This window comes from Mustela putorius, unplaced genomic scaffold (assembly GCF_011764305.1).
Source record: "Mustela putorius furo isolate JIRA1106 unplaced genomic scaffold, ASM1176430v1.1 tig00000095_pilon_pilon_pilon, whole genome shotgun sequence".
In the NCBI taxonomy this organism is placed as follows: Eukaryota; Metazoa; Chordata; class Mammalia; order Carnivora; family Mustelidae; genus Mustela; species Mustela putorius.
The window spans coordinates 41,433,661-41,444,042 of record NW_025421280.1 but is presented as its reverse complement, the minus strand read 5'-3'; the positions used below and the strand labels follow the sequence as shown (position 1 = coordinate 41,444,042).

General features: G+C 49.7%; 1 protein-coding gene across 1 annotated transcript; it reads right to left on the bottom strand.

Annotated features, from left to right (window-relative positions):
• Positions 1–1,143: 1,143 nt before the first annotated feature.
• LOC123394379 (ubiquitin D-like) lies at positions 1,144–3,392 on the bottom strand. Its single transcript, XM_045088378.1, has 2 exons — positions 3,350–3,392; positions 1,144–2,104 (listed from the first exon to the last, which is right to left on the bottom strand). Exons 1-2 carry the CDS (start codon positions 3,374–3,376, stop codon positions 1,634–1,636), a joined length of 498 nt encoding a protein of 165 aa, XP_044944313.1. The 5' UTR covers positions 3,377–3,392; the 3' UTR covers positions 1,144–1,633.
• Positions 3,393–10,382: the final 6,990 nt, after the last annotated feature.

Genomic DNA, 10,382 nt, shown 5'->3' with positions numbered 1-10,382 from the left:
TGGGCCACGGATGGGAATGTCCACTGGGAAGGCAGCGAGCCCTCGGCCTGTCCGTTTCCCTGTGAGAATGGGCAAGATGTGTCCTCAGGGAGTCGGAGGTCCGTGGGGAGGCCCCATTCTCCGCTCCCCTCCCCAACGTTCCTCTGCTTCAGGGCAAATCCCGCTATGCTGCATATACAGGTTCAGGGAGGGAAAGTGACCTGCCGGCTCTCTCTTAAGCTGATGAAGAGAGAAGGCATGATTTCGAGAGGACCTTTCCCGTCCTCAGGGGTCCAGTGACAATGCCCGGAGAGTCCACACGCTGGTTACACCCTGTACGGCAGGACAACTAACGTTCCCTCTCCCCCAGTCTGATGGCGCACACCGTGAAGACCCCACAGTGTCTGGCCTCAGGAGTCCCCCAAGTTGACAGAGCAATCCCAGACTCTGCCCTGCGGGAGACCCATCCAAAACAAGGAGCCGCAGTTGCTCATCCAGGGAAATCAGTCCAACCTAATGCCCACCTAACCAGGTCACTAGTGCCACCAAGAGCACTGGAGCCCAAAGCAGAACAAGGAATTCCCCTAAGTAGGAGTGGTGCCACTGGGATTCAGCTGGATTCTCTTCTGCACGAGGTGGTTCTTGAGCAAGTTTAAAGAGCAGAAGGGACAAGGCATGTCTAAGATGGTGCGAAAAATGTGTTCTTGACCAGTCATGAGACACAAGAGGGACAGTGACAAAGGAGTGAGTGAGGAAGATACAGGAAGATCCACATTCCCGAGGGAGGAGCAGACACAGAGGTGGGGGGTGCAGGAGGGAGCCAGGAAAAGGCTCTGTCAGCCAGAACCCGGGCACAGCCTCCGGAGTCAACCCAGAGACCAACTGAGAGCCCCCACCTGAAAGATGCCCCCACCCCAGAGAAGACCTGCCAGACCCGAACGCAGGCAGGACAGAGACGGCTCCACGACCACACCTTCCCCAGGGACCCCCGCACACTGGAGAACAAAATCTGAGTCCCCAGGGTAGGTGTCATCCACGCGCACCATCGTCTCCAGAAGTAAGAACAGCTGGACTCAGCGTGGGGCGTAGAGCGTGAGATGGCGCACTGCGCCGGGGTCATTTCCTGCCGAACAACGTTAAATGAGGACAGAGAAGACAGTTTAGTTGAATTTCTAAATTCTTTATTACTTAGACTGTAATCATACCAGAGGAATTAACACACTTCAATATAAATCCTTTCACTGTTCTCTACAATCAGAAATTCAATTTAATTCAACATACTGAGTGATATTACAGATGAAATATGCCGGTGGGAACACAGGAGTTAGGGGAACCTGGATCCCAATGTGGAACTTACTATCCTGTTGGACGGAAGAAATAGGAATTTTTCTAAAAATCAGAGGGACGAGGGAAAGGATTGAATTCCAAGCTGGCTTTGATGCTGTCTCTACTGTGCCTTAAAATATTGTTTTCTATTTTCAGTAATATATACAATGCAGACACCTAATCAAATGTGTTCGATCAAAAAATCATGGAGTTAGAAACTTTTCTGCAGTCTTCCTTCCCACTTCACCCCTAACTTTCCATCTTTCTCTTTCTTGTTAATTGGGGAAATCATCAAAGGATGTGGGGGGAGTGAGAGCTATCAGCGGGCTCACCCCCCAATGCAGTAGTCTGCCAGCCAGAGTGAAGCGCCCCGTCTGACGCTGTAATCCGCCATGCTCTTCCCGTCTTCCAGCCTCTTGCCATTGCAAGTCACAATCTGTTGCTCAGGCGCGATCGCGGTCTTGGTCTCGACCATCTGTTTCACCTGGGCCACTGAGCTGGACCTTCGCACCTGGAGGAGGTGCCTCTGCCCCCCATCACAGGACTGCACCAGAGTCACAGGCAGCTCCTCATCACTGGGCGTCACCACCTTCAGAGTGAGGTGGATGGTCGTCTCCTTGTCAATGCCGTAAGACGACAGCCTCCTCTGGGGCTTCAGCATCTTGGAGCCCAGCAACAGGACCTGGTCCTGCACAGGAATCTTGGTCTTCGCCCGGACGTGTTCTTTGATCTTCCTCACTGTGTCATCCGAGTTAGCAGCGAAGGTCATGGATGTCCTTCCCTCAGAAGAGACCGTCACCTGGACAACGAAGGCCAAGAGACCGCAAATCAAGGTGCCTGGAACGCCTGCCACCTTGACACCACTGTCCCCTCCGTGCCCGGCCCCGCCCTCCCTGCCTGCCTGGTCCTCCAGCTCCTATACAACAGGCTCTGTCCCTCCCTTTTGTGGAACTTCTCTTGGGGAATCTCAAGCTTTTAACGCAGGAAAATCATTGTTTTCCTTTGCAGCCACGCCTCTCGTCCATGCCAGCGTCATCAGTGACTTCCCACATTTCACACGCCTCCGACCCAGACAGAGGTCGTCAAATGTCCAAAACTAAATCCGATCACAGAGCACGCACAGTTACATACTGGACGCTAAAAATAGCTCCCGAAGAGAATTATCAACTCGTCAGCTCATGGGACGCTCATCACTGCCCTCCAAGACTACCCTGGACGGGACACATACTCTCCGGACTCCGGGTTTCTTTCTTACTGTCCTACGACCGTGTAATGACTCACACGTTATGGTGACACTGCGTTCAGTGTGACTTGTTCCCCTGGACTTCCTGCGTGTTTCTATCTACCTATTGCAGAATATGGTCTCCTGCAGCTAGACCAGGGCCTCACCCACAGAAGGTATGGCCAGATCGAGGTCTTCCTTCCATAGTCTGAAGCTGGCCAGTGCACCCTGTGTTGTCGCTGGCAAGCCTGGCAGGGCCTCCGTCCTGCTCTATTCAAAACCATCTTTGCAGTCTGGACGTCACAGACATTTCCTCACAGGACCGACGCCCCTCTGTGCTAAGCAGCCCCCCGATGCCAGCCCACATGTACTGCACGTGCTCCTCAAAGACTCACGGATCTGGTCATTAACACCTTAGAGTGAAGGAGTTTTGTGTACCTCTCTTTTAGGAGGAGAAGGTGTTCAAGAGCCCAGGGACCCTAATCAAAAGGAGGAGAAAAGGCTCCAGAAAATATTTCCATAGGTTCAAATCCAGCCCTGTGGGCCCAAAGCCCACTCCCACTTCCCACCATCCTCCCCTAACAGGGCCCAGTCGGGCCTGACACAGAAGAGCCCTGAGGAGCCAAACAAGGTGCTTCTATTCCCAGAACCTTCCTTCAGCTTCTATAGCGATCAGAGCCTGTCTCAGCCCCTGCAGGACGCCTTCCCAACCACTCTGCCCCCACCTCCCCGAGCTCTGTCCCTCGTGGACTCCTGAAATCACTCCCCAACCCTTGGCGGTGCTTCCCCTCTCCGCATCCCCACTTTTCAACCCCAGCTTACATGGAGGCAGGAAGTACCAGATGCCATGTCTACAGCCAACAGAGCAGACACAGGAGGCTGAGGAGTAGGACTGGCGCCCAGCTTATGTACGCCATACATAAGCTGGGCGCCAGTCCTATTTTGCTCTGCCATGATGTCATGTATTTTCTTTCACTTTCGCTTGGACTTAGTCATACACACAGAGAATACTCTTTGATCAAAACATTCCTCTCATCCATTCTACCCGCCCTCCTCTTCCAAACATAGGATGGTCCTTCTCTCTGGAGAACGTCCCCACTTAACAACTCACCCCTCCCAGTCATGACTTATGACTGCCCAGCCTACAGCCTTGGGCCCTCACCCACTTCAAGACCTTTACTACTTGATGGTCCTCTCCTGCTGCTTTTGAGAACCTGCCCCATGCATCACTCAGGGGCTTTCCTGAGAGCAAGGGTGCCCAGGGGAAGATGTAGAGTCCAGGAGCAATGACGTGACCACCTGTGACCATGAGGCAGAGTGTTCCCACCAGAAGACACAGGAGCCATGAGAGTTGATCAGACCGTGATCAGGAGAACACCAGCCAGGCAGAGTGGGAGGCCCAGGAGAAGACACAGGAGTCCATGAGAGTTGATCAGACCGTGATCACCTGTTCACACCAGCCAGGCAGAGTGGGAGGCCCAGGAGAAGACACAGGAGTCCATGAGAGTTGATCAGACCGTGATCACCTGTTCATGCCAGCTGGGGAGAGTGGGCAGCCCTGGAGAAGATGTACAGTCTGTGAGGAGTCATGAGACCATGATTAGCCCGTTCACACCAGCCGGGCAGAGTGTGAGGCTCGGGAGAGGAGGTGGGAGTACATGAGGAGTGATGACACCGTGACCAGACTGTTCACACCAGCTGGGCAGAGTGGGAGGCATGCCTCCAGATCACACAGGATACACAGCCTACTCTGAGAGGAGACAGGAATCTCATTCCCGGGGTGCCACTTGCTCCCTTAACTTGGGCAAGTCTGTTCACCACCTGAGATGTTTGTTTTCCAGCGAACATGAAATGACTGATGAGAATTCAGAACACAGCTTGTAAAACGGCCCTTACATCCCTGGGTCTTGAGCTCTCTAGCACACTTCCATTCCTGGCCCAGAACTGGCAGCCCAGATCCAGTACTTAGAACAATCCTGGCCCAACAGTCAAGGGCCAAGCCCACCTCCCATGAAGCAGAATACGCATCGGCTCTCACACTGCGGTGACTCTGTTTCCCCGCCTTTACTGCTGGACACTCCATACTCCCTGTGCTCTCTGATCTCACACACACCCATGCTGCTCCTTCCTCCCTGGCTCTGGAGGTTTGGGTCAGACAAGAGGGAGGGCACAGGCCGTGTGCCCTCAGAGAATTTATTTACTACTCTGATCCTCCTAACATTCCAGAGGAATCCCTGTCCTCCCCCAAACTCCCAGGACAGTGCCACAAAACACATTCTCCAAGAAAGCCTTTATGAAAGGAACTCCCAATTTTTTCAAAGTAAAAAAATCCCATAAAAATGACACTATCTTAATCTCACAAAACAAACTGAGGGTTGCTGGGGGGAGGGGGTTTGGGAGAAGGGGGTGGGATTATGAACATTGGGGAGGGTATGTGCTTTGGTGAGTGCTGTGAAGTGTGTAAACCTGGTGATTCACAGACCTGTACCCCTGGGGATAAAAATATATGTTTATAAAAAATAAAAAATTTTTTTAAAATGACACTATCTTCTTTGCTGTGTCCTTAGCGGCCATTTACTGTATCTTCAGCACCGGTAGATGTCAAATGATCCCATTTTACTGCAGGACTTTCCATCCTGGAGAACGTGGGTTTCTAGAAGTGCCTATGTAGAGTAATGGGATCCAAGAACCAGACCAGGCTTTCAAAAAACTCAACACAAATCAGGTTCTCCTATTTGAAGCTCTTATCAGATGCCCATAAACTTGGAAAATTTGTATTTGAGTGTACCTTGGGATAAACGCTCCTTCAAACACATAGGATGAGTAGGGAGGGAGAAGAGTGTCTGATGCAACAGACAGGAAACCGCGGCCCCTGCCAGTCTCCCTTCAAGGCCTCTCCAGGCTCCTACCAGCCTCTCTGTGCAGAAACCAAGACTGTGATCTTGGATCTGCAGCTGGTGCCCCCCACCACGCATGCAGCGCCCAATGGGATCTGCGGATTCTGAAACATCACCAGTAACCGAGCAGAAAAGGTCAGAGCAGGTGGACGGCAGCAGGGAGCAGGTCCACAGCAGGAAGAGAGGGGAAGCTCACGAGCCCAGGCTCCTCACTCCACATTTCATCTGTGCCCGTTACCTTCTGGGGCCTTTGCCTCCTTCCTGGAAAGGGAAGCCGAGAGGAGGCATCTAGAGCTGCTTAGCATGAAGTCATTCTGCTCCTCCTCCCCCTTCTAGTCTTCCTGCCTGGGCAGCCTACACCATCTTGGGGCAATGATCTCTTTTCTGGGCAAGCAGGGAACCTCGAGAGAAGCTCCTGCCCGGAGAGCCCAGGAGCCACGTTTCTCAGGATGGTGTCTGTCAGAGCTGTACCCGCAGCCCTGATCCGAGCGGCAGATCTGCAAGTCTAGCAGCTTGTGTGCATGGTTCCAAGTTTCCTGCCACCAGGTCACAAAGCATGCATCTCCTTCCAGCTCTACCCAGGGTCAGGGATTACACAGATACAAGATGTAAGCTGTGCCTCCTCCAGGAAGCCTTCCCTAGCTCCTGTCCCAGTCTGGGTCATGTGCCATCCTCTGTCCAATTGTTCACCCTCCCCAAGCCCCTCAGAGCAAGTGTCTCCAGCAGGAAGATCATCTGCTTATTTGTCTACTTGCCCCCATGAAACACTGGAGACCTGGGGCAGGGGGTCCATGATTGTGTCTTGACTAACTTGGATCTCTAGCACTTCCCAGGCATACTGTCTGGTACATGAAATACTTAGCATTTACCGAATGCATGAATGAACTAAAAAAAAAAAAAAAAAAGAGTAAGTAAGTAAATTAAGAAATTGGAAAATAACACTTAACGAGTACTTGCTAGAGTTCAGGAGCTGCACAAGGTGTTCGTGAATGGCCCCTGATGCACTGTTCTAGCTTTCTCATGAGGTAAGTGTCCGTTTCCCCACTGCGCAGCACGCAGTGAGCTCACCCACAATCACATCGGGAGCAGCAGGTGAGCAAGTCTTCAGGTGCATATCTCGACGGCTGTCCTTCTGCTCATCTCCTCCCAGTGGAAAGGAAGGGGGGCTTGACATGCGCAGCTTTGCGTTACAGGAAGGGCACACATCAGGGAAGGGGTACAGACAGACCAAGGAAAGCAGAGCCTTTGAGGAGCCTTGTGAGGAATGAGCAAGGAGAGTCTGGGCCCATATGCGGGTAGGAGCCTCCCTGGTGGGGGGACCTGCCTAGACCACAGGGCAGCCACGGGCAAAGAGCCTGTGAGTGCAGCAGGCAGAGGCTGGGGGAGGATGGCAGCCCGCCCAGGACGGGGAGGGTTAACGGTGCCACTGTGTCACTCGCCTCAGCCACAGGGATCTCCAGCAGGGAGCTACCTCAAGGGCCAGCCTCAGATGCTCCCAGGAGTCAGTGATTCAGGGGCTTCCCTACCCAGCCAGATCTGGATTCTGAGAAACACTGTCCCTTCGAGGAATCAGAATAACAAGCCTAGACATTGACCTCTCTCTTTCCCTCTCCTCCCTTCCCTGTGCAGTTCCTTTCCACGCCAAGGGGCGCGGCGAGGGCTGTCCCCCGCTGAGTCACAGCTAGGACTTCTCCCCACCACCTGACCTCCACCCTGCTTCCTAGCACACTGTCAGTCCGGCGTTTTTCCCTCTGTGCCACAGTAAATGTTTTCAGAGGTGGGAGGATCGCTTTCCATCTGCCCTTCGACAAATTCAGGAAACCAGCCAAGGTAAAAGGTCATGAAGACCTCACAAGGACACAAAACAAACATCTTAGATACACACTCAGATACACACATCTCAGACCTCCCCGTGTGACTCCCTCGCTGATGCGCAGTCTTGGGCTGGTCATTTCTCTGCTGAATCCTTCCTGGAGAAGAGGCCTCTGTCCTGTGTCTTTAATGGTCCCCAGGAAGGTGCTTGTAAAACTGCTTTGACATCTAGAATATTGCTTCAGAAATGTAACCCAAACTCACTCAAAAACCACTGTGACTTTTCCTTTATTGATGATTGGTGAAAAAATATTCAACCACTCTTAAAGGTCAATTTGGAAAAACTTATAAATATAAGTCTTTATTTGTGGATATTTCCATTATATTCCATCACTCTATTTGTCTATCCTTACATCACTACGACACTGTTTTTGTCTCTCAAGGTCATAATGAGTTTTGAAATCAGAGTATATAATTTTAACATTTTTTTAACAAATCTGTTTTAGCTATTCTCAGTCCCTTGTATTCCCATTAAAGTTTTAAGATTAGCTAGTCAATTTCTAAAAACAAAACAAAACAGGATCCTGCTTTTTAAATTTCTCTATCTATAGAGAAATTGGAGAATACCCACTTTTTTAAAATACCCAATTTTAAATTTTCTTCTAGAGTCCTTAGAGTTTAGCAGTTAGGTCTGAGATCCCTTTTGAGTGTATAATATGAGATAAGGAGATCCAGATGAAAATACTTCTTGGTGTTGGTGTATGTTGATCTCTGATTGTAACAGGACAATTTTTTAAAAGACTATCTTTTTAAGACAAGGCAAGATGGCAGAAGAGTAGGGACCTAATTACATCTGGCTCCTTGAATTTAGCTGGATATATATTAAACCATTCTGAATGACCATGAATCCAGCCTGAGATGTAGAAAATATATCTGGATCTCCACAACTAGAACAGTGACTGCTTTTTACAAGGTAGGACGTGCAGAGTCCTGAATCTGTGAGGAGTCACCAGAAGATCAACGGAGCAGGGAGGGAGCCTCCATAAGCTGGCTCCTGGAAAGTGACAGAACATCAGAAGCACAAAATCAGAACCCTTAGAAACTGCTCCAATGAGAGACATCCCTTTCTGAAAGGCGCTCAGGGGATGAAAAGGGCAGAATTCTATTGAGTCATTGTGGTTTCAGGATCCCAGGAGACACAGAAGGAATGGGGGTGCCTGAGCCAGTAGAGTTACCAAGCAGTGGAGCAGGGAAACTGGTTACGGTCACCAAGCCCAAGAGGGACTCTCAGCTTGGCTCACCATAAACTGTGAGCTGGACCAGTTGGGTGACCACTCTTTCCCTGAGCATCCTGAAAAGGACTAGAACTTGCAGGCCATTTACCATCCCCTGGGAGGGGTCAAACAGCTGTGGCCATGAGCGGCAACAGCTCTCAGGGTGGGGGTGGCCCTGGAAAGGACCGCACCCAGCTGTGACCCAGGAGCAGAGGAGCAGGGTGTATTCGTGAGCTGGCAATAGCTAGCAGACCCAAGTACACAAAGGGCACTGGCACTCTCGGGTCCCTGGGACTCCCACCAGGAGACTGTAGTGGGCATGCGCCACAAGAGTCTATGAAGTTTGGCACCAATGAAAGTGAAGACTCTTTGTCCCAGAGAGTTGATCGAAGGAGGGGGGGCCACAATTTTTCAGTTCTAGGTCAGAAATCCAGGCACAGCCCTTGTTGCTCTGACCCTCTGATGTGGTACAGAAAGCCTCCAGGGAACAAAAACCACACAGAGAACCAGCTTACACTGAGCCCAGCCCCTTGACAAGGGGCAGGGCAAACCCATGGATGCAAAGACCCCTGAGAAGCAGCACAGCATATCCCCCCCCCAGAAGACAGGCTGGAAGAACAGGTGGACTAGGACTTCATGGATCCACAAGACTGTACACCTCCAGCACCGGGGGAAACTAGTACACTGAGCTCCAGGTGTTTTCTCACAACCCATTCAACTTTCAGTCTAAAGGTTTCCATTTCTTTTTTTTTTTTTTTTTTTAGCTTTTCTGCATTTCAATTAGATATTTATTTTACCAACTTATGTTTTTAAGTCTCTTTTTAACTTTCAATTTTTACTTTTACATTTTATAGGTATATGCTTCATTTTAGTTCTTTGTTCCCTTCATTCAATTATATAATATATATATTGCTTTGTGTTATTGCTTTGTGTTATTTGCAGTTTGGGGAGGTGGAGTCTTCTAACACAGAGACCAAAATTCAATCAGGAACAAGTGGGTCACCCTGCTTTGTCCACCCTGGGAGGTTATAATCTCCCCCCACCCTTTCTTAGGTTTTGTTTCATTTTGGTAGTGTTTGCTTTTCTGTTGTGGCTTCAGACTTTTCTAGGGTATATTTTCCTCGGGTCATGGTTGATATTTTGGACTCTGCTCATTCGCTCACCCATCCTTCTCTGGGCAAAATAACCAGAAGGTGTAATTCACAACAAAAGGAGGAATTAGAGGCAATATTCCCTGATACAGAGCTAATCGTTATGGATATAGGTAAGGTATCAGAGATGGAATTCAGTAGTAATTAATAGATAGGCTTGTTAATAGACAGGCTTGAAAAAAGCATAAATGACAGTACAGAATCTAAGGGTAGAAATGAGATTGAATCATGTTGAAATTTAAAATAATATGAATGAGATGCAGTCTAAACCGATGCTATAACAGCTAGGGTCAATGACGCAGAAAAGAGAACAAGTGATCTAGAGGACAGGCTGACTGGAAGGAAGAAAGGGGAAGAAAAGAGAAAGACAGCCAATAGTCCATAAAGAAAGGCTTCCAGAATTTAACGATGCCTTGTAAGGAACCAATGTCAGAATTAATGGGATCCCAGAGTAAGTGTAGAGATAGAGAGAGAGGCTAGAAGGTACATTGGAGCAAAGCATGGCTGCGAATTTCCATAATCTGGGGAAGAGAACAAGCATTCATGTCCAAGTGGCAAGAAGAACTTCCCAAAATCAATAAAAATAGGTCAACACCGGGGCGATGGTTGGGAGGTGGGGGAGCCTGGTGGTGGGTATTATGGAGGGCACATATTGCATGGAGCATTGGGTGTGGTGCATAAAAAATGAATTCTGTTTCACTGAAAAGAAATTAATAATAAA

What these genes read in the sequence shown, in the direction of transcription:
- LOC123394379 (XM_045088378.1), bottom strand. Translation starts at nt 3,376, where the DNA reads ATGGCATCTGGTACTTCCTGCCTCCAT. An exon ending in CTGGTACTTCCTGCCTCCAT is followed by an intron (nt 2,105 to 3,349) that starts GTAAGCTGGGGT and finishes TTCGTTGTCCAG; the next exon opens with GTGACGGTCTCTTCTGAGGG.